The sequence below is a fragment of the Cavia porcellus genome, unplaced genomic scaffold (genome assembly GCF_034190915.1).
Source record: "Cavia porcellus strain 051 isolate PalLab524CR breed Dunkin Hartley unplaced genomic scaffold, mCavPor4.1 scaffold_24, whole genome shotgun sequence".
Lineage (NCBI taxonomy): Eukaryota > Metazoa > Chordata > Mammalia > Rodentia > Caviidae > Cavia > Cavia porcellus.
The window spans coordinates 42,756,148-42,780,821 of record NW_026947507.1 but is presented as its reverse complement, the minus strand read 5'-3'; the positions used below and the strand labels follow the sequence as shown (position 1 = coordinate 42,780,821).

At 40.2% G+C, this 24,674-nt stretch overlaps 1 protein-coding gene across 10 annotated transcripts in view; it reads left to right on the top strand.

Annotated features, from left to right (window-relative positions):
• Window positions 1-1,779: 1,779 nt before the first annotated feature.
• Window positions 1,780-24,674, top strand: part of Msra (methionine sulfoxide reductase A) — a 333,241-nt gene continuing 310,346 nt past the window's right edge. For 2 of the 10 annotated variants that reach the window (XM_063234965.1, XM_063234964.1), the window contains exon 1: window positions 1,791-2,089. In XM_063234965.1, coding sequence (XP_063091035.1) covers window positions 1,954-2,089 — 136 coding nt within the window. In that variant the 5' untranslated portion in view covers window positions 1,791-1,953. Of the gene's footprint in view, window positions 2,090-24,674 lie in introns of all 10 variants that reach the window. The other 8 variants (XM_063234966.1, XM_063234968.1, XM_023561460.2 and 5 more) reach the window with 8 other exon arrangements.

Below are 24,674 nucleotides of genomic sequence, written 5' to 3'. Positions count from 1 at the left end.
ATAGAGTTCCCCTACTAGTCTAGACCAATCATCTCCGAATCATTAAATGAGAGGAAAACAAAAACAAAAACAAGAGCAAAACAAACAAAAAACCAAGAAAACTAGAGTCTGCCAAAAAATGCCACACTAGTATGCCAGCATTTCACCATACTAATAGATGCCTGGAAGTTGACGGTCGCCACTTTGAACACTGCTTATAACTGTAGAGGCCAAAGGTAACTTCTATGTCTCATGATGTCTCAATAAATTCATTATTAAAATATATAAACAAGTTTTCTTTTCCTGATGCATACATTTTTGGTGTGGACTCTATATTGCTTTATGTAAGGTACCTTTGGGTCTCTGAATCTGTATGCCATTTAGAACCCAAGGCTAGTTTTGGATTAGAATTTTTAAGTATTTCTGGATATGGCAGAGCCATTCTTGAAGAAATGGAAAGGTTTTGCTAGTTTAATTCAGAGAACTAGTGCATTAAACCCAATGGATTCCTCCCACCCCTCCTCAATGCCTAGCAGTGACCAGGTCATTCCAAGTGCAGAAGGGGCTCTTTTTTTTTTTTTTTCCTTTCAGTAAGGGGCTTGTAGAACCTGCCTGTTATAATCTCATAGCAAAAACAAATCAAAACTAAAAACTGAGGCAGAGAGTGGCCCAGGGGAAATCTAGAGTGCAAAGTAGACAGCTTAATCTGTTTAATGCTGTATGTCTGGCAACTTTCTACACAGTAAGCTAATCCTCCTCTTCTTATATTACAGCCTCACACGAATACAGGTGGTAACTCAACGGCTTGGTTGGCTCAAGCTTCTCATTTCTGTGGGCAGTAATCTGAAGTTCCGTCCTCATGAGATTATCCGCCCATTTTGGCAGGTTATTTGTGTAAAACCAAAATTTCACACGAGGAACTCCCAAACTGCTCATTTGGCTCCAGCCATCTTGTATCAAGGTTGAAAATTAAAAAAAAAAAAATTTTTTTTTTTGTCTTTTTCATTTTTATCGGTACCAGGGATCGAACTCACGACCGCACACTTGCAAGGCAGTTGCTTATGCCACTGAGCTGAATCCCCAGCCTCTTAAGGTTGAAAATTTGTCACAGGAACATATATTATTACTTGTGATTTCAAAAGGAAGAAGGGTCTAACAGCACCATTTGCTTCACCTAGACTATATTGAGTGATGTTTATAAGCTTGGTTCTACTTTATGGCCTGTAAAATGGGGATTGAGAATACATTTGTAAACTGAGAATGAAGGTCTACACATGTAATCACAGTACTCAGAGGCTGTGATAAGAGGATGGCAAGTTTCAGGCGAGACTGGATAATTTAGCAAGTTTTTTTTTTTTTTTTTTTTTTGAGAAAAACGAAAAACAAAAACAAAAACAAAAAACCAAGTCTGGAGATAAGCTCAATGTGAAGGCTCTGACAAATACATGTAATACCATATATATGTTTTTATACATATATGCATAGTACATCTATAAATATATACACACATAAACATATAGCTATGTTGAATATATCGTTCTTATTCTGTGCCTTATTTGCACTTTGGATCAACAGGAAGCCGCTATTTCTCACTGTAATGGCTAGAATGCAAATGCATACACACTCTTTAACTGGCCAGAAAGTAGATATCCTTACATGTTACTGGGCAAAATGAACAACTGCTAAGGAGGCGGCCACTGGGAGAAACTTTAATCCAAGTATGCAGCCCTGCTGAGCGCGACCACTTTTTGGCCCCTGCTGCTTTATGTACTTCGGGTGGGAATAAGGACACATGTTCTCTACCTGAGAACTTTGTCCCTCGGCTGAGCACACGCTCTCACCGACAGCTGGCGCACAGCCTTAGCCAACCCCGTTTCCGGGCGCGGCTCCCCCAGCGCCCGCCCGCTCCGGGCTAGCTTCCTCGCCCTCGCCCCCCCCCCGTCCCGCCCCGACGCCCTCGGTCGGTGCCTGCCTATGCTTTCGGGAATCGCGAGGGCTCGCCAGCTACTGCGCGGCCTCTTGCCCGGTTCGAGGATGGGCGATTCCGCCTCCACGCTCGTCAGCCCTCAGGAGGCCCTGCCCGGCCGCAAGGAGGCGATTTCTGTAGCGGGTAAGGACAGACAGGCACCCCAGGCTCCGGGCGTCGCCTCTGCTGCGCATGCGTGCCGAGGCTGGTGCCATGCGTTCTTTCTGGGCGGAAAGGAAGCCAGGCCGGCCTCGGGCGGGTCCCAAATCTGGTCTGCGCAGGCGCGCCTCTGGCTGGGGTCCTAGATCTGGGTTTGCGCACGCGTGCCATTCTTGGGGTGGGACGAGGGGGCGGTGTGTTTGCGGTTTTTGGCTGAAGCTGGAGCTTCATTTTTTTGGTTAACTTTTCGCTCCCTAAAGCAGAACTGAGCGATTTGAAAAAAATCTGATGTGTCGGTTTAATTCTCCTGGAATGCAGTATTTTGGCGGGCTCCGCAATTTGGGCAGAAAGGCGTGGTGGAGGGGCGCCCTGCCCCCCCTTGGGTGTGCTGGGCAGCCCGGGGCTCAGCCTTCTCAGTGCTGTGGCCCGTGCGCCCCGCAAGAATGGTGCTGTGTGTTGTCGGAGAAGCGTTGGAATGAGACCCAGCGTTGTAGGCTTTAGTTTTCAAATTGGATCTCAGGCCTGTGTTTTGGCTGCAGAAATTACTCCGGTTTTCCCTTCGGGGGTATGGAGTGGTAAAGCCTTTGAGAGAAGCTGTCCCTGTCCTTCTGCTCCTCTGACTGCTCTGACTGCTCTGATGGTCAGTTATTTCAGAGGTGTCATTTTACAGGGTACTTTTCATACATTCTATTTATTCTCAATACTTAAAGAAATACAGTAAAAGGGAACTACTAGCAAAGTGATCATATGCTTGAATGCTCACTAATGTTAACTAGCTGTAAAAATTTAAAAAGTTTACTTTGAATTTTTGTGACATACACATGGCTCCACAAATACCAGTGTTACTGTGTGTACGGAGCTTGTAGTCTCACTACATTAAGGACTGAAGTCTCCAAACAAAAGGAGAACATTGGAGTTATTGGAAATGAGAATAGCTCCTGGTTTCTGAGTGAGAGACCTCATGGCACTTCAATCCAGAGCTAGCTATACATAAGCAGAGCACAGGAATTCCTCAGATGTTTAGTGGCAACTTATCACAGGTGGCTCTGTGGAATTAAAATGACAGTTGGAACTCAGGCTAACCCAGTTTTTAAATATGTAGTGTTTAAAGGAAACTAGGAATTAAGAGGAAAAAACCTGATTGTTTAAATTCCTCAAAACTCAGGCGTTTAGTCGGGAATGGTTGCACCCTCCTTTGCTAGACAGTTACATCTCCCTTTAGTTGCGTTCCATTTTGCCAGAGAAAGTGCGTCTTTGGTCTGCATTTCTAGTTCCCTGTCTATTCTTTGTTCTGAGTTTCTAATTCCCTGTCTATTATTTTAATTCTTGTTAATATGGCTGGTCACCGCAACTCTCCCACCCCAGTTCCTTCACCCTCCCACCCCAGCTAGATGCCTTGCTTATAAGCTGCTTAAATAAACTTTTCTATATCAGGACCATACTTTGGGTAGTACGAATTGAGATTCCCTAATTTGAAAAATCTGAAATGCTCCACAATCCAAAACTCTGAGCACTACACTACATCATAAGCAGAAAATTCCACATTGGGTGTGTCACAGTCAAAAACGCAGGTGTACTAACAACAGTGCATACAATGACCTGTAGGTTGTGTGTATAAGGTATATATGAAACAAGTGAGTTTGGTGATTAGACTTGGGTCTCATGTCCAAGATATCTCATTATGTTTATGCCAGTGTGCCCAAACCTGACAAAATCGGAAATCTGAAGTATCCTTGGTCCTAAGTGTTCCTGGTGAATGATACTCAACCTGTATTGCCTTACCACAGTGTGCTGCCTTACCCTGCAGCATAGGCTTCACCTTGAGGTGGAGTGGGGCTAGGCTGGCAGCAGGGATGGGGTAGCTCTAGTGGTGTTTAATCTTTACATATAAGTAGAATGCCAAAGAAGTCCTGCATTAAAATTTTTTCCTAAAAATTCTATTTTTCTTAACCTTAAAGAATTGTTGAGTGTAAGAGGAGTGACTTAAGGAGTTTGTTATATTGATACAGGAAAAATGTAACTTCTGCCTATTAGATGTCAAATATGTTGAATTCGTGGTCCCACAACAGTGAGGAATGATGTAAGAAGAGTTTTATTGGAAACAAGGCAAGAATAGCTCCTGGATTTTGTTGGTCACTGAGACCCTTTGTCGGTGGTAATTTATACAGCAAAGTCACAATGTGGGTACAACTTGTGTCAAACTACAATCAACCCATGGGATTACAGCTAGGGCTGCATAGCTAATATTGAGCCAATAGGAAAATGAGTTATGTAGCCAGGGTACAAGGAAAGAACAAAGGCATTTTTGGGAAGTGATGGGTCCATATGGTAAAGGAAACTTGGTCACCCATGTGGGCATGGGCAACTGATGCCTAGCTGGATTTACTGGACCAGGTGATCCTATTTACAATGTAATCTCAAGTTGCTGTTTGTCCTTTAGGGACACATGTAAGCCCGGCTGTTGCATCTTTATCTTGAGGCCTGTGTTTCTTTGGATTTGCCTCCAGCCAGTATTCTAATGTCTTTATTTTTGTGCTGACTTCCTTGAGGGTCCATCTTTGCATATTAATTTCTAACTTAACTGCCTATGATAGTATGTTTACTGTACAGCGCTAGATTGGAAAAAGGTAAAGGCCTTTGGGGTATGAGATGGTTTGGAAATCATGTGACCTTTTTCTTATAACCTAATTAGCTGTGTTCTGTGTTCTGCCCATGAATTCATCCAGTCATTCTCAGCCCTAGAAGTTTATTTACTTATTTATTTTTTGGGTGCTGGAGACGAACTCATGACCTTGTGTTTGCCAAGCAGCACTTATGCCGCTGAGCAAAACTCCTGGCCCCAAGAAGTTTATTTTTTACTCAAATTCATAGATTAAGTCTGAGAGTAAAAAAAAAAACAAAAAAACAAAAAACTTTTTTTTTTTTTTTTTTTTTTTGGTATCAGGGATCAAACTTAGGACCTCGCGCTTGCCAAGCAGGCATTTATGCCACTGAGATAAACCCCCAGCCCTAAAAAACAGATTATTTTTAAAAATATAAACTATATAACCAGTTTATCTAAACCGTAAATCTACCTTTAGAATTTCTCCTTTACAAGCCAGTATTTATAATGCAGTATTTTTAAAGGCTGCATGTCCTCCCTTCATCAGCTCTTCCTTTTTACCCCCTATACGCCAGGCACCAAAGAAAGAAAGAATCCAACAATTGTTGAGTGTATGTCCAAAGCAGTTCATGATCCAGGTCAGGCCAAATTTAGTTTAGCTTTCTCTTGACCAACACCTTCCCAAACAATTTCTCAGTGTATCGGTGACACTTTTGCTAAAAGATTAACAAACCTTGTAGAATAGAGACAATTTCTTTTTTATATCCACACAACACTTCTGGGGTCTTCTGTCTTGTTTTTGAGTAGAGCTAAGTCTACAGTACATATGTCTCTCTTGTTCTACTGTTTTAACTTTTGCCCAACAGTGTTTACACTAAGCTGCTGAGTTAGCAAAACCAGAAAGACCATTTTAAGTCAGGTCAAGTTTCAAGCACCTTTTCTATTTAGAAAAGGCTGAAAGAAGAGGGCCTTCAGTTAGGAAATGATTGATGATATACACTTCCAGGGATCCCTCCCATGGTCTGGAACAGGATGCTGCAAACATGGTGACTGGTAATCTGTTGATCTGGCACAGGGTCACAAGGTCAGGATGCCCCTGCGCATTGTGAGAGTAGCTTAATTTTTCTATCTTATTTTTCTTATTTTGGTGTCATCAAGTCATGAAAAAGGGTGGAGTAAGATTAGGGAAATTTTGGATAAATCAACCTCATACTGCTAGTTTCAGACCCTCTTTAAGTGAAAAATGAAGACTGTGTATTCAGAGAGGCATTGGTTTTTTTCTAGCAAAGGTAGAAGTGTGTTTAAATGTAACATAGATGTTATAGTTCATATTGAGATGTCCCCCCAAAGTCTCAAGTGCTCATAGGTGGGCTTCAGGGAGGTTATTGGCTCACACTAGTGTGATATTCATCAGTTAGGGTTTGTCTACCTATGAGTTCATAGCTGAATGTGATGTAAGGAGGAGGTGGGTCACTGGGGGTGTGGCCTGGAAGGGCTTATCTTCCACTGTCCTCCCTTGACCACTTTATGCTTCCCACTGTCCTGCTGTGAGCAGCTTTCCTCTACTGGGCCTCTCTGCAATGCCACTCTGCCTTTCAGCCTGTGGACCGCAACCTCTACAAGCTGTAAGCCAAAATGAATCTTTTCTCCTTTAACCGCTTGACAGCTTACCCTGAGTGTCATTAGGGCAGTGTGTTTGGCAATGTACTGACTATCTCGAGTGTTGCTTGGGCAGGTGTCATTTCAACCAGTTGATTCTTATATTGAATAAATTTGATAAAATTGTTTCTGTATTTCCTGTTATTTTATCCACATTAATGAAAAGTCATCTTGTATTTGAGTAACTGGATGATAAGTGGTTAAGTTGTGGGTATTGGACATTGTGTCCCAGCAGTGACAAAGTAACTAAAACAGTGGAGGATGTGAGGTTAAATTTTCTTTGAACCTTGAGGATGGCTACAGTCAAAACCCACCCCTCAGAGGCACTATCACAGCAGAGCTACTAGATGACTAATAATATACTGCGTGTGACTTCCAGAAATCATGATTTTTAAAGTCAGCTAAAAGCAAATTACTAAAGGCAAGTGAAGTTAGAGGGGTTTTCCCTTGGGGTCAGCCTCATACACAAACCTTATTATGTCTTTATTGGGTTTTGGTACTGTACAGTTGAAAGATATGGACTTCATATTATTTTGAATGTTGAGTGGTTTTCTACTCCAGTTTCTATCCTGTCAGCTCCTTCTTTTTATCACCTGTCTCTGTTATTTGCACCTGACTCTTTCAAAGCTCTGTGTCTAAACTATCGCCTTTTGGAAGACAGGGCTTGCCTGTTTGGTGACATTGCTAAATCTGGTATCTGCTATGCACTGTTCACAAATGCCTTTGGTGCTAAAGGTCATAATCTTGGCTTTAATCTTTCCTTCTTTGTACTGTATCCTTAACGAAACTTCCAAACTTTTGTCAGCAGTTGCCCAGTAGTAGATTTAAACCTTCAAAAATTTAAATGTCTGATTTCTCACATGCTACCTAAGATAGATCAAAACATAAACAGGCTGACTTTGGTGACTGGCTGAAGCTGACTGTAGGCTGGACTGCTGTGTTCAGGCTCAGGTGACTTCTGGACAACACTGCCTGGTGGATGGGGTGCACGGCAGAGCGCTGGCCTTCTCGTTCTGCCTCAGGCCTGGTTACAAAGCACAAGCAATGCTCAGAGAACTTTGGGGTGGAAGGCAAGGGAGAATTCATGCTTGTTGAATAGAATTGGTGGGCCATTAGATAGGCAGGGTGTGGAAGGCTCATAATTAAAATCTCAGAATATCTCCTATGATGTTAAAATGATGTTAAAATCTGTTTTCTTGATCAGGTATATAGGATTTGAAACTGTCATTTAGAATAACTTTGACAGGTAGTATTTATTTATTTATTTATTTGATACTGGGGATCGAACTTGCAACCTTGCTCTTGACAGCCAGGCACTTATGCCACTGAGCTAAATTCCTAGCTCAACAGGTAGTATTTAATATTTGCTTTTTTTTGAGGCAGGGTCTTGCTATGCAGCTTAGGCTGGCCGTGAGCTCAGTTTGTAGCCCAGGCTTCTCTTGAACTCACAGTGATCCTCCTGCCTCAGCTTCCTGGGTGCTGAAATTATAGGAGTACGCCATCAAATTTCTGCTTTCTTACTTTTACATTCTTTGATAAAATTTACTTTTTTCCCCTATCATGCTCTTTTTTCAGGGAAGAGGGAAATTGAGTGCTGGAGTTATAAGAAGTTTAAATGTAAATAGAAAAATAGAATAATATATTAATGGATCATTCAAAAAATAATTGTTGCAGCAATAAAATGTATAAATGATGAAGTGGTGTAATAAACAAAGTGTAAACACACAAAAGGAGACCTGAGAAGGAAGAATCAGAAACAAAATTTACAGGATCATAAGATATTACTTACTCAACTCTTTGAAAATAAGTTTGAAAATTTGGATGGTATTTTTTTTTCTTTTATGATGCTAAGGATTGAACTCAGGTGCTCACATGTTTGGCATGTGCTCTAACACCGAGATACATCTCCAGCCCAGAATTGATAATTTTAAAGTACATGTAATGTGACCCAGAAGGAGTAGAAAATCTAAACAGTTTGATTTTCATGAGGAAATAGTGTCACTGGCAACTCCTCCCACAGCACCATGTGCAGACAGTTTGACATAGAATGTCTACCGAATGTTCAGAAATCAGGTAATCTTGATACTCTTTAAGTTGAAAGAAACATCCAATAATAAGAAGCAAGTCTAATCTTTAACTCAAACCTGATAAAGCCTACACAAACAGGAAAACTACAGACCAGTTTCACCTAAGATAATTGATACAAAATACTGAATAAATATGAGTAAATAGAATCCAGTAGTGGGATTTACCATAGAATATAAAGATTATATATGAATAATGAGAAGTCTATTATAGCCTGTCTTTTGATTAATATAGGGAAAAATGATATACATATGCCTCCAGGTACTGAAAAATTCTTTGATCAAATTTAGCAATTATCCCTAATAATAACACTTAACAGGATAGGAATAGATGGCTACTTCCTTAATACGATAAAATAACACTGGTTTCAGCTCAAAGGCCTTCTTCTGTCTTAATGAATAAATATTAGAGATTCTTACCATAGATGAACAAAGACAAGATTGTGGGCTTAGCCTGGTACCTAGGACAACATGCTTTAATGTCATCATCTTAGCTTTCATCCTGCCTGTCTTGAAAAAAATTCAACTTTTTTTTAATCCTTAACTTTCATGTTTTGTTATGTGTGGTACTTTCAAGAAGGTAAGATTCAGACATTTAAACATTTAATGTGTAATCTATCTCAGGCTACCTAAATTGGATCAAAATAGAAACAGGTGTACAATGAGTAATTAGTTATTATTTTACATTGTATTCTATGTTTAGATAAGACAATTAGAAATGCGATACTTGGGGCTGGGGATTTAGCTCAGCAGCAGAGTGGCTGCCTGGCAAGCCTAAGGTCGTGAGTTCTACTGGTACAACCGACCAACAAACAAACGCGATATCTCAAATCCGTGGGAAAAGATAGAATATTTAGTAAATGTTGTTGGGAAATGGAGTAGCCATGTGGGGACAAAAATTTGGATCTGTACTGCATGGCTTAAGCCAAGTGAAATTCCAAATAGATATAACGCAACAATAATAGTTCAATTATTGAGGGTGTTCTGCATGAGGCACTTTTGTAGTCACACTCACTAATAGATTGAATCTTTACAATAACCTGCTGAGGCTATAACTGCTAGTGTCCCTCATTTATGGATGTAAAAATTAAGACTCAGAGAGGTTAGGTGGTTTATCCAGGGTCAGAAAGCTCTAATAAAAAGTGGGACTGGGATATGTATCGAGGCAGCTTGATTTTAGAGTTTTAGGGCATACCTACTTTTCCATTTAGATAAAAAAAAAAAAAAAAGAAACTGAGTATAAGAAAAGGAGAAAAGGCTTTGTAACTGTAACTTGAAAATCGGAAGCTGTCAACAATCGATAAATGAGAAACTGCCATAAGGAAAGTCAAAAGACAGCTTGGGCTATGTATATGTAACACATACCACAGCGAAGGACTGGCTCCCTAAGAGGTTGCTGGAAATTAGCAAGGGAAACAATTGTTAGAGAAGCAGGCAAAGGTTTTGGAAGATAGCTTACAGAAAAGGAGATACACTTGACTCTTAAACATATTTTTTAAAATAAGGTGCTCAACTTCACTCACAATGAAGAGAATGCAAATACCATTTTCCTTTTTTCAGACTGGCAAAAATTCAGAGCTTTGATAATATACTCTGTTGGTAAATTCTTAAGGAACCACGAGTTCTTGTACGTTGCTGGCAAGAGTGCATGTCGGCCCCACTCTTATCGAAGGCAATTTGGCAGCATCTATCAAAAATTTAAATGCAGATAGCTTTTGACTCAGGAATCCAATTTCTGGGAATTTGCCCTACAGATACACTTGCTTGCATGCCAAGTGATGACTGTACCAGGTTATTCACTGGAGTTTTGTTTGCAGTAGCCAAAGATTGGAAACAACCCAAATGCCCATCAGTAGGGGCTAGTTAAATAAATTATGGTTCATCCTGACAATGGAATATGCAGCTGTAAAAAGAATGCTGGATGTCTGTATGAATGGGTGTGGAGAGAGTGCCAGATACGGAGTGAAGGGAAAAAGCACGGTCAGAAGAATACAGAGAGCAAGCTAACTTTTGTGTGAACAGGGAGAAACTAATAATAGGTATTATTAAAGAAACTCTGAGAGGATGGCTAGGGGACCAATGGCTGGGGGAACCCTGGGGGGCAAGTAAGGGTGCGTGAGGCACACAGCGTGGTTTTACACCATGCTTTTTGATTCTTCCTGAATTAAATAACTCCATATTGAAGATGATCTTCCCACTATTTTTAGTCTAATTGACCACCTTTATATCATCTTTTGTTATTACTTAAGTGTTTTTTTTTTTAAATTTTTGCTCTTTTTCTTGTCAAATACATCTTTTTTCCCTTCCAACTTGCTTTTGTAATCAAAATCTACATTTTGGCGTGATTTAAAAATCTAAATTTAGAGGGTGAAATTGGAATAAGTTAATCCAAGTCATTTTACATTTCATAAATATTCATTTTTATTGAAGCATCAATTGTGGTGGTATCATTTGTACAAAGAAAAGATCTTTGGGGACAAATTCCTTCCACTATTATGTAGAAGGCATTATGTGTATTTCTTTTATGGTGAATGATGTACATTGGTTTTTAAAAGAAAATGATAGGAAACAATTTTCCTTTTGGAAAATTTTCCCTAATGTGTGGTTAATTTCTAAATTGTAGTACACAAAATTGTTATTTTTCCCCTTTTCATTCTGCCTGAAGCTCTTAAGTTGTTTTATGCTCTGTTCCAGAACCTTCTGTTTCCCTAATGGCACTGGGAGAAAGTACTCCATTTCTCCCATCATCTGACCCTTCCTCTTGCCCAGCCTTACTTTCTCCTATGCCCCTGGGAGCCTCATCTTCTGCCTGACCTGATTTGATGTCCTGCCTCAGCAAATGCTCATATGGTTGGATCTGCGTGGATTGCACTCTTATCTTTTTGTTTATTCCTCCCTTAAATATCTATTAAATGCCTGCTTAGGGAAAGTATTGTTTTCCCATTTATCCTTACCTTCCTCTTTCCTGGTAATTTGTTTGGCTTGAATTCCGTGTCTTTCATAAATCCAGTCCTCTTCTCTCAAGCCTCAATATTCCCTTTCTTCTCCACTGGATAAACGTTATGTGTGATTTTGTGGCTCCTTTTACCCTGCTTATCAAATCCATGTCTTACCTTTCTAGAAGATGATGAATTCCCAGAGAGAAGCCGTGTTTCACTCCTTGAAGGAAGTCCTGCATTTGCAGTTTACTTCATCTTCTAGTATACAGCACTTCATGTAGGGTGTGGCTCTCACCAGGTACTTAATAATGGCTCGTGGGTTTTAGGCAGATGATAGTTAATGCCTGAAAATCAGCATCCCAGTAATAGTGATGAGTTGTGCCAGTTTCTTCCCACTTTCCCTGTCCCTCTTGTAGCTAGTGATAAATTTTGTTTCTGGCCAGGAAGAAGAGTGGTCCCCTATCTTTAAGTCCTGAGCAAAGCCTTACTGAGCCTCAAGCACAGCACCATCTAGGTGGGCCTTGCTGCACTCAACCTCAGGAGACACTGAGAGCCCTGGCTGGGTGGGGGAACAGAGTGAGGACGGCTGAGGCTGAAGTCAGCAATGGGAAGCTATTTGGGTCCGGGGATACCAGCTTTGGGCATGGGCTTCAGAGAGTGGGTAGGCCTCCAGGTCTCACCCTGCAGAGAGTGGAGACCTAGGCTGTTTGGCCTCTTCACATGTCCCAGAAGCCTCCAGTCATCATTACTATATTGGCAATGGCCAAGGCTTTCCCATGCAGCATCCCTGGCTGCCCTGGAATCCCGTGCTGACCAAAACCAATGAACCACTGAAAGACTGAATTCTGCAAGATGTGCTTTCAGGGAGTGAGTATAAGACAAAAAAGCGTGGTGAATCTGCTACTTCTATTCTTTCATTTTTCCCTCACCGTGAGTTTATAGTTCGAGAGTTCACAAACATTGAGTACTTGTGGATTATAGTATTAGATTATGAAGTACTTCAGGGCAAGAATTGCTTGTGCTTTGTGCCTTGAATATAATAAGTAAGTAACAATGCTTGTTGAATGACTTCAGTTATGTGCTGGAATGATCTATGGAGAAAGCAGTGCATTAAAGAATACTGGACAGACAGGGCCTTGGGGTTGTCATTGTTTACTAGTTTCCATATAACTGGTTTTTCTCATCACATCAGAAAATATTGTTAGCTAGGAAGAATTTCTGTAGATAAATGGAAATAGACATGGAAAGGAATGGGCCATACCGTTTGCCCTGTGGCACAATGACAATCTGTTTACCTGAAACTTACTTTCTTTTTTCTGTAACTCAGAGAGCCAGCCTAGGATCAACTGCACAGGGTTGTTTTTGCCATACTGCCCAGAGCTGTAGCTACATCAGATATCCAGTATAGGTTGTCATCATACAGCAATGCACTCATTTCAACTTGTATCCTGCTTGCCACACTTTAAGCTAAAAGTGTATGACCATGGCTTTATCTTTGGCACCATCCCTGTTGTTGCTGTCTATTTTAGCTTCTCTTTTGGTCAAGGTGGCTAGGTGTTTTCATTGTTCCAATCACTGCCATCTGTGCATGGATCCTGGAAGCTGTATCTCATCTTGCAAAAGGCTGTCTTTTACATTTCCACATATTAAGAATATGCAATCCAAATTCAGTTCCAAAACTCAGTGTACTACTTCCTCTTCAAACAATTTGCTGTGTTTTAACTTTCCCATATCTGTTAGTGATATTACTTCTATTGACTCTCTATAGGGTGAAGAAGGCAGATTTTCCTTCCTGTGTTTGAGCTCAGTGATAGTTATTTTTCTTTCTTGTGTTTTCTGAGTTTCTAACCAGTTAGGGCACCCTGTTGGCATGACCGGATTTAGATTCCACCTGCTAATTTCTTCCCATTTGGGGGGTACTTGACTGCACTGATTTATGATGCCAAGTGCTTGATTTTCCTTATCCAGAGCCCTCCATTTCATCTGGGTCAGCTGGAACCTTCTTTCATAAAAGGTAACCTGAGATTATCTCATGCTCAGCATGAGAAAGACACGGTACCCTGTATTTCCTTGACACTCATTTTGTGTGAATGTATCTATAGTGTTTCTTGCCAGGGTATAGTTCTGACTCACCACCTTGTAGAATAAATGTATTAAACTTGAATTATAATATAGCAAATACTGGTAATAGTGAAACGGGGGAACTGCATCGTCTAGCAGCTAGCGTCTGCAGGAACCTCTTCTGTCCTGAAGATCCCACTGATCCTCACTGTTTCAGGCACACCTAGGTGTGAGCATCACCTCTGCAAAGATCAAAGCCTAGGCTGCTGCACACATCTTGAGGGTGGCAGGCGACCGCCCAGGCTCAGGCTGTCCAGAACATCCCAGACAGGTTGCTGGGCAACCATGGAGTCCTCGGTGGAAACTTCAGCCACTGCTGAGAGGCTCTGAGAAGCCCACTGCAGGCAATTTAAGGAAACAAATTGAAACATAAATATTTTTCTTCTTAAAGATTATGCTCCTAATAGGAAGCTATGTGGTTTATTTCAATATGTTGGAGAAAAGGAAATAATTTCTGTTGAAGGTTAGAAGTTGGAAAAAAATGTTTTCATTCACTTGTAGATATTCTTGGGTGAAATGTCTTTGGTAAAATATTGGACATTTCTAATTAGATGATTATTATTTTTACCATCTAGCTGTAAATACAGTCTATTAATTCTTTGTCAGATATTGTGGTTTGTAAACATTTTTTCTAGACGTAGTGCCTCTTTTTATCTTTATAATAAGTCCTTTGCAGAATAAAAGTTTTTGTTTTGAAGAGTTCCATTTTATCAATTTTTCCTTTTATAGGTCATGCTTTTTGTGTTATCTGTAAGATCTCTGCCTTCTCATGATCCTGAAGAGTTTCTCCTGTGCATTTCTTTGTAAAAGTTTTATGGTTTCACATTTTATAATTAAGTCCATGAGCCACTGTGAGTTAATTTTTTTCAGGTGAGACTAAAGCTCATTTTGTCAAACAGAATGCAATAGGCCAGTTGTTGGCCTCAGGGAAAGACCCCAACTATCTGGAAACCAGCAAAGATCATCACTATGCCAACCACCAGAAGCACAAGTCCAAACACTTCTGCCCATAGCCTCTTGGCATCAGAGTCACCAAGGAAAAGGAGCCCTGGGTGAAGCTAATGCTCTATTACTAGAGAAGACAAAGCACAAGGTCAGCCGTAAGGTTCCTCCAGGGCAGTTTTCTTATGAGCACATCCCTCTCATGCTGGATGAAAGGCCTCTCTCTCCACCTGGCAGAGGACTGACATAGAAATGGGATTGGCCATGTACTATTGGGACTTGCTTGCTCAAGCAAAAGACACTGAAGGTGCAATAGGGACAGATATTCCCACACAAGTCATAATCCTGGCATATCCTCTGTGGGCTCTTTATCTGTTGATAAGAAATGTTTCAGGCCTACTGTCCATTTTTAGGCAGCTAAATTGGGCTGAAGACTATGCATAAAACTGTATTCTTTAACAGTTTTGTTTGGCCTATGAACATTGAGTTGCTATGGTAGTATTTGCTGAAATCTTTCCTCTATTGGTTTGCTTTTTGACCTTTGTCAAAAACATGTGGACTAAAAAAAAAAAAAAAACAAAAACATGTGGCCTTGTTTGTGAGGGTCTTACTGGGTTTTCATTCTTTTCCACTCATCTCTGTGTCTCTCTGCCAATGCCACACAGTCTTGGGTACCAATGCTATGTTATATATATTATCTTTGGTATATTTTGTTGGTGTATTGTATTTTATTTTAGATATTTTAAGGCCTGTGTCTTTCCATATAAATTTCAGAATAAACTTGCCCATGTCTACATAAAAACCTTGCTATGATTTTGATAGAAATTGTATTAAAATTATAGATCAATTTATCTTTATTACATTGACTTTCTCAATTCAGTAGCACAGCCTGCCTCTTCATTTATTTAGGGTTTATTTAGTTTCTTTCATCAGTGTTTTATAATTCTCAGGGTACAGATCTATACATATTTGTTAAGTTCATACTTAAAGTTTACATTTTCTTAGTGGTAATTACAAGTTGTATTATGTTTTTAACTTTGTATTCTACATATTTATTGTTAGTATATAGAAATGCAATTTACTTTTTGGACACAGATCTTATATTCTTCAACCTTGCCAAGCTTATTTACTAGTTGTAGGAAAGTTTAAAATAAACTTTTTGGGATTTTTCTATATAGACACCATGTGATCTGGAAACAAAGACAGTTTTAATCTGTATGCTTTTTATTTTTCTCATCACAGTGGCTAAAATTTTAGTACTATGTTAGTAAGGATGATGAGAACAGATATCCTTTCCTTTTTCCCAGTTTTAGGGGAAAAGTAGTCATTCTCTAAGCTGACATTAAATATAATGTTAACACTAGTTTTTTAAAACAGGTGCATTGTATTGAGTTGTGGTTGTTTTCTATTCCTAAGTTTCTGAGAGTTGTTGTTAAGAATGGGTCTTCTAACACCTGTTTTGATAAATAAAGTTTTATTGGAACACAGACATGCTTATTTTGCTTCACAACATAACTATGGAAGTGAGTAATCAAGACCATGTGACCCTCAAAGTATAAGATATTTATTATCTGAAAGTATACAGGAAAGTTTTCCAAATCTGCTATAGTTTCATGAATACTTTCGAGTTTCTCCTGTCTTTTCTGCTAGAGTTTCTGTTAGAGTTTCTCCTGTCTCCTAATATCATCAAGTCTGCACACCTGCATATTTTCAACTGGCTAATACTTACAGCCTGAGTCATGGACTGATGCTTGCGTCAAAGGAAAGCAGGTGCAGCGATATACAGAGATCCAGCTGCTTTCCAAAGGCCCTTATTATTCTAACTTGTCTTGTTTGCATCAGCAGTAGTATTTTAGGGAGTTCTAACGTGATAACCTAAAAACGGCTATTGCCTCCCTACTTTGGCTGCCACTATGCACACATTACATGCAGCGCATTTGTGGCTGGTCCTCCTCCCTAACCTGATTCCTTAACTCTCATGATTGTCTGCACTGATAGGTTTCAAAATGTTTACACAATGAGAAAACATAGTGGTGATCTCTGAAGGATCCAGTGGACTGGCACATTCTAAATTCTAGTTGCATACTTATTATATTTTTCTCCCCACGAAATTCCAGACAGTTTATTTTTGACAAGTTTTTGTTTTGCCTGAAAGTTTGGAGCTGAGCTTAGGGAATAAGCGAGCATGCTCCTTTGATCACTGGAAGGTATACGATTATGGTTTTGTGCTTATTGATTATTAATTGGTAGAGTTATTATGCCCTTCAGCCTGCTTGATCTCCTTGTGAGTTTACTGGTAATACTCACTTGCTTCTCTTTGCCATGCGCCCCTTCACTGCCTCTTCCCTCAATACCTTCTCTTTTTCTCCAGGCTATTTTGACTCTTGTCTTCGGAACCCCTCATAAAAATTTTTTTATTGCTCATTTGGCATACAGTCATGTTGCCTGGAGATATCTTATATTGTTGTCTTATTCTTGATTAACTTTACACTAGAGTAGAGTAGGCATATGTTTTCTCTCTAATGACACTGTACGCTTAGCGAGGGCTTATTTGTGTGTCTAGATCCCCTCTCATGCCTATGTGTATTTATGTTATACAATAACTATTAGTTAAGTGAATGAAAGAATGATTGAACTTATACTTGGTGTGATGTTATGTTTGGAAATCGTTTTGTAAAGTTCTTTTATTATGGTGCAGGTCAATAGATATCAATGTGAAAGTATCTCAGTAAATGGATACTACATTTTAAAATTATTTTCCAGTACAAACTACTTATCTTTAGAAATTTTTGTGTACCCATTGGTTGACTTTTCAAATACTTATTAGAGAATAACTGAGCTCTTAGCCTTCACATTATGATTTGAGTTTAATATTTATGAAAGGGATGTCTTTCCACAAATTGTAAATAAATATATTGGTGAGTGAAGGTAATGGCTCCCAGTATGACAGAAAAAAATGTCTTAAAAAGATCTGCAGTTATCTGTGGTTTCTCTAAGGTTGTGTTAACATAAAAGAGACATTGTTTTATGTTCTAGAATCAAGAGATGATTTTATGATTTAACAGGTTCCATGCAGAACTTCTGTAAGGTTATCAGCACCAGTATAACTGCTGAAGAGACCACATAGCAATATTAGTCTCTGGATTTATTGAATTTGCTGTATCATTCATATTTTTCTCCCGGGGCAACACTTTCTTCTCTTGACTTAATGCCAAGATACAGAAACTCATTTATGCTGCAGTGTAAGATGCTGGGAAATGAGTGCCTGTTTATTATCTCTCTCTACAGGACTGTTGAGGACTGTAGAAAGATACTTTTTGCCTCTGTATAAATAAATGTGTGGTGTTCAGAAGCACCTTCTTTATCAAGGCACCAGGTGGTTTGGTGGGCACATAGGCACTTCATGTTTAGATGGTGAGTCTGAACTGCTTTTCATGTGCTAACTAGCTGTATGACCTTGGCTGAATTTGCCTCTGTTCTATCATATTCACAATGGAGATGGTCACCTGCCTCACATGGATATTTCTGGAAGCAGATGGGATAAAGGAAACAGCCTAGTGTGGGAAGCTTGGAAGATGGCGGATCAATAAACAACAAAGTAAAGAGCCTGTCTGAGAGAAACAGCTCAGATGCTGGAATAAAACATCCTAGAGAAGAGCAGATTAAAGGAGATGGATCCTCTCGACCCAGGAAGAAACCAAAGGGGAGTGGGGGAAGAAAGGAACAAAATAGAAAAGAAAAACATGGACAGAAGTCTGTAGCTAGATGTGCTGTCACCAGAGCTGGTCCTGTTGTGTATGAAACCCTGCTGGAATCCAAAGATGTGTGGTTGCAGTGAAATTGGGGGTTGGTGAGCCCAAGAGCCTCTGTGGGAGGATGCAGTAACAGAGTGGAGTGGTGGAGTGGAGAACAACACCAGCTTGGAGATCTTGTGCTGGCTCTTGGTGAGTGTGGGGAACTCAGTCTCCTGTGGGAGTGGGTGATTGGCCAGGCAGGAAACATTCTAGAGTCTGGCAGGATAAGCCTGGAACCAGAACTGCAGTGGCTTCAGTCAGCACTCCTAGTGCAGAGCAGATTGGTGAGAACTGCTTGGACTGAGTCCCACCCCTGTGCGCAATCCAATAGACAAGGATGAGGTTTCCCTGAAGCTATTCCTAACTACTCCTGTCCAAGTGGCACACACTAACCCATGGTGAAGACTCCCAGTGGTTGACCAGCTCAGAAGGGAGAAGCTAGCCTGTCCTACCTCTTCTTGTACTTCAGAGATCACCAGCAGATTGGGGAGGACAGCAATCCTTAGCCAGCACACTTCAGAGTAATCGTAACCAAAACAGAGGGTGCTGGGGACCCCACTATCCACTTGTCTGGAAGAAACCAGAAACATGACAAGAGGAAGAAACAAAAGGAAGTCTTTGGCCTCCAACTCAAATAGTACTGACCCAGGAGAGGTAAACACAGAAGAGATTGGGGGTTGCACACCTGCAGTTTCTGAAGAAGCAGCATCTGACATAAAGAATTATCTTTGTGACGTTATAAAAGAACTCACAACAGAATACTTATACAAGTAAAGAAAGATAGAAGAAAAACAATAAAAGAAATGCTAAGTACCTCTCAAGAAGACACATATGGAAGAATGAAGGAGCATAGAAAAAGGAGAGAAACCTTTGATGAAGAATATAAAATAAATCTAGAATACATGAAACAGATTCAAAGAGATTACCAGGAAATTAAAAACTCCAATGAAAGCTGGCAAAACTGCTTGAAAGAAACTAAAGATAAACTATCAAATCTTGAAGCCACGTCTGCAACATATGATTGTGAAAGGAAAGATCTCTTAAAAAGAACAAGGAACCAGCATGTAACAATACAAAGGCTAGAAGATGATAAGAACTATAACTTAAGAATAAAAAGTATGAGTGAAGAAGCAGGGGTAAACACAAATGAGATACAAAGGCTATTCACAGAAATAAAGAAAACTTCCCAAGCATAGGAAAAGGAAATGATATTCAGATAAGTGAGGCATACAGAACTCCAGCCAGCTATAACCAAAATGTATCTACACCCAGACCTATAATAATCAAGATTCCAGAAATTCAACACAAGAACAGAATATTAAAAGCTGTCAGAGAAAATAAAAACATCACCTATAAAGGTAAACTCATCAGAATTATGACAGACTTTTTGACACAAACCATCAAATCAAGAAGAGCTTGGAATAAAGTATTCCAAGCCCTGAAAGAAAATAACCTCCAACCCAGATTGATGTACCCTGAAAAACTATGTCTCAAAATTAGTGGAGATACAAGATGCTTCCATGACAAAGAGGAACTGGGGGAGTTTGTGACCACCAATGCAACCCTACAAAAAATACTGAAAGATATTCTAGAGAGAAAGAAAAAAAAGACCATGGTTTCAAGAACAGCGACTGAATGGTGCAGACAGTAGGATGAAGGGGGAAAGTAGACAACCAATGGCAGAAAAATACTATGGCAGAGATGAGGCAGAGAAGGCTGGCCATAATTACTACTTGATATACTAAAAAAAAGAAACACAGTCAGAGTGGATCAGGAGATAGGGTCTATCAAGGTGCTCTATATAAGAAATATATTTAACCTGAAAGAGGGTTTATGGGCTGAAAATCAAAGATGAGAAAATAATGCTCTATGTGTCAGGGAACCACAAAAAAGTGGGGATAGCTCCCCATCAGCTGCAGATTGGCCTGAAAGACATAACACTTTTATGCATTAGAGAACTACTCACCTATAAGGAACAAAAACCTTGAGGCTCTTGTAAGTAAATGGTTACAACTTGAGACCAAGCTCAGGGGTAAAAAGGTTCAGAACTACTTAGGTAAATAGTGGGTTGCCTCCCTAATCTAAAAATTAAAGGAGTTAGTGGGATACAAAATGTACAATGTACCCTGGGAAAGTGAAAGGGGAGGAATTATCTATTTAGAGAATTTAGGGAAGGCAAGGATATTGGTAATCTTGTATCATGATTTGAAACCCATATTGCTTTCAGCACTCTGTCTAGTTTGGTTATATTCTGTTCCAGTTTGTCTACTTGTACTAGATTTGAGGGCATAGATAGCTATTCCAAAGATAGTAGGGTATATACTACAGTAACCATTTTAAATTTCCTATTAACTTAATCTGAAACCCTATATTGCTTTCACTGCCTTGTTTTGACTGGTTTTATTCTAATCTGTTATGTTTGATAGTATCAAGTCTGAAGTATAGGCAACTACTCTGAAGATAATAAGATTCACTATGATACCCATTCTGGTTTGACTACTACCCTCTTTTGAAGTTCTATAATGTATCCAATGTTTTGTTTTTATTGATTTTGTTCCATATTGCTAAGTTCAATTTTATTGTACCTGATGATATGGGCGGTTCTACTGAAGATAACAAGAGACATCATGGTAACCATTGTAGATCACCTTGTATTGGGTTTTAAATCATGTACTATGTCCATCCTTTTGTTTTGAATGACCCCATTTTTTTTTCATTTGGTTTTATTCTTTTCAGAATAAAAAAAAAAAAAAGAGCCTAGAGTGGTACCCAGTGCCTGGGAGGCTTGCAGAGCATTTCTTTTGTGTTGTATGTGTTCAGGGACATTGAAAAGGGCAGCTGACTGCCATGTTGATGTCCCCTGTTCTGTAAGCATGGCTGATGGCTGTACCACATCCCCTACTCACTGGAAGAGCTTCAATGTGGGCCCAGAGGCAGCCTGTCCTCAGGTTTGCACTGGTCTTGACCTCAGCTGAAGTTCAGTCTTTCTTTGGGAAAGACTGGCCACCACCTGTGAGGCAGGGTGGAGCACTGTTACTCTCACCATGTGGGGAAAGATTGCTCTTCAAAATGACTTGATGGCCATCACGAGTATGAATTTCTTCCACTTTCCGTTTCCCCAGTTCCCAGAAATGGAGTCCTTCCTGATTGCCCCACTCAGGTTTCTTGCTAAATGTAGTTTTGGGCTGGGCTGTTGTCTCCAGAGCCTCACCGACAGTGTGGGCTGCGCCCTTTCTGGGTTCCATGTTCCCAGGCTTATGGCTTCCTGGGGAGTCTCACTCCACTGTCATCAAGTTTGTGACTTCCAGAGAGGAGAGAGGGGGACATCTAGATTAAAGCCATAACAATACTTAAGATTTTTTTTAAATAATAAAGCTCTCTATTAAAGTGGTACCCCAGTTATTGGATTCTTTGCTGGGAGCAATATCATTTACCGATAATAAGTAAATTTCTATTGTTAACTCATAGCTTGTTAAACTCAATGCTGCTGCCAGGCATTGTATCATAAAACATTACCCACCCTCAACCCTCCAGGAAACCTTTTCTTTGCTTTTCATGTTTGACCCTTCAGAAGTCATTGTCTTTAGAAGCCTTTCCTGTTCTATAATTCCCATAGTCCACAAAACAGTTTTCTCCCTCAGCCAGACCCTGCGCATCAAAGCCAAGGAGGAAAGCCACTGTAGGGTGTGAAATGACTGCTGACCAGGGAGGCTCCCAGGTGGCGCTGTAACAGTTCTTCCTTCCCAAATTCTCTCCATCTGGAAAAGTTAATTTGCCCTGAACAGCTTCCTCCTTCCTCACTAGTGTTCCATTTCATGGATGGTTTCTTATAAAGGAAAAAAAAAAGGGTGTGTGTGTGTGTGTGTGTGTGTGTGTGTGTGTGTGTGTGTTCCCAACAAAAAACCAAAACCAGCCTTGTTTTCTTCCTGATGTTTCCAAGGAGACCGACCTTCTTTTCTTTATGTGGACATTTGGGAGTGCCATGGACACTGACTGCACAGCTGCCCTGGAAACAGACCTTGCTCCAGGGTCCTAGGGCAGCAAGCTGTCCCTGTGCGTAGGACTGCCTGGGTGCCTCACTCTCCATGGACCCTCTGTTGGTGCCAGCCTGCAATTCTGTCTTTGCAGTGTGGGACTCATTCACAGTTTTACCTTCCCAAAACTAGTCTTCCACTGTCTGTGGGTAGCTCACCTACACTGAGTATGTGCTGGGCATAGTGCAGATAAGTGCTCATATAGACAGGCTCCTGTGGACTGAAGCACACAGGCCAGCTGAATCTGGGCTGGCAGTGCCTTGCAGATCAAAGCAGACAAGATATCATGGAAGGGCAGTGCCAGAGGCCAGGTCTGTATAGCAGGTCTGGCAGATAAGATCCAGGCAGAGGACAGACCCCTAGCAACACCAGGAAGGGGTTGGTCCCAGGCATTGGATGGGAACTCCAGTGAATTGGGGCCTGTTTGGATGATTCTGTGGGCTTGGGTCTAAGCCTGGCCTCCCACTGTGGATGTATTCACTTCTCTTGCCATGTGGAGTCCTTGTGCCTTGATGTAGACCCCAAGTGTACAAGATAGGAAACCAAAACCATCCCGAATATCCATGTTCCTGTGTGTGTGTGTGTACGTGTGAGTGTGACACTCATGTTCTTCTGGTTGCTTCTGCCCCAGAGCCTATCTCTTCTTATCTATTTGACTTCTTAACCACGTGTCTATATCCCTGGCTTTCCTGATGACAAGACCATGAGGATGGATGAGACAGGACAATGCACAGAGCATATAGAGAGGTGAACAACTCCTGGACATTATACTCCTGGTGTGGGTAAGCCAACCCTCTGCCATGTCTTCCTCCTCTTTCTTCACTATCATGCTTGTCTCTCCTTTCTTCTCCTAAGAGAACCTAAATATTTTCCTGCAGATCAGATCCAGTGCTTGTTTTGGGTGTGGGATCTCCCTAACATCCATGGATCTAACCTTGTATTTCTAAACTCTGTCAAGTTACTTTCTCAGATGAGAAATCAACTGTCAAGCTACTTTCTCAGATGAGAACAGTGGACTTTTTGCATATTGGCCAAGAATTCCATTTTGTAATGTTGGAGCTTGAAACCAGTATCAAACTAAGAAGGAATGAGATGGGGAGAAGGAAGTTAGGAGACTGTGAGCTTGCAAGGCTCCTCTTTTTGTTTTGTTGTGAACTTCCCAAGTCTTGAAACCATTAAGAGAGGTAATGAGGGTGTATAGATTGGAACCAGGGATTAAACTCATGACCTTGTGCTTGCCAGACAGGTACTTATGCCTTTGAGCTAAATCCCAAGCCCTTGCTGCACATGGATTTCTTGGAGAGCTGTAGCAGAGTTTAGATAAGGTAATGGAGACCTGACACCAGTTTCAGAAGCAGGAGACACAAAAGGACACTCTGCAGTGCACTCTTGGTCACTCTCTTGCACTGTAGGGTGTACTTTTCTCCCCCTACTTTTCCTTGGCCCAAAATCGCTCTACAGAGCATGTTTGTTTTCCTACCTTTAATAGATATAAAATTTTGCTACTGTTTATACTTGTCTTGATCAATTCTTTGATCAGAACAGAAAGAACCTGAGGTCACCTCTAGGAGGAGACTCTAGCACCCCTAATTCAGTACTCATATGCTTTACTCCACCTCTGTCCTGCCCCACCAGGCAGTGCCATCTATGAAGACAGAGATCATGCCTATTTCATTATGTTATCCATAGCACACCTTGGATTTGCCTCTAATGTAGTAGGAGTTCATTAAATAGTTACTGAATAAATACATATGCTCATTACAGTCATAATGGATGATTTAAAAAGTGATTCTACTCTTAAGGAGCTTATACTTACACAGAAAGGCAAAAACACCACAGATGAGAATAATTAGGCTTTGAACTTTGTGACACTAACAAGAGGGTAAATTTATCAAGAATTTGGAAGCACTTAACTATATTTAAATTCTTTGTTGTATACAGAACATTTAAATAAAATTGTGACTGTTATCCAGCTTATCTCTCATTCATATACATTCTTTTCCATATTAAAATAAAAAATGTAAAGCCCTATTTTGGAATTTATTTTAAGGCACCAAAGATTATGAATTTCATCTTAGCATGGGTAAATGACAATCTGGTCTTGACAAGTTACTTTGGATTTAGTAAAATCTAAAACTCAGATTAGTTTTGTTTTCTGGTTACTGTTTGAAAGGAGAGACATTTCCAAGGGAGTATTTAAAATAAAGGATTGTTTTTGAATATGTGACACATTTCCTTCTATTTTTAAAATCTCTTGGGTATTTTAAGGGAAATTTAATCCTTCTGATTTTGATCCATATATAATTTACTCACAATAATGGAGAAATATTTGATATCCAGAGAATTCTACTGATGCTCTTAAAGCTTTTCCCCTGGGAAATAAGAAATCACATTT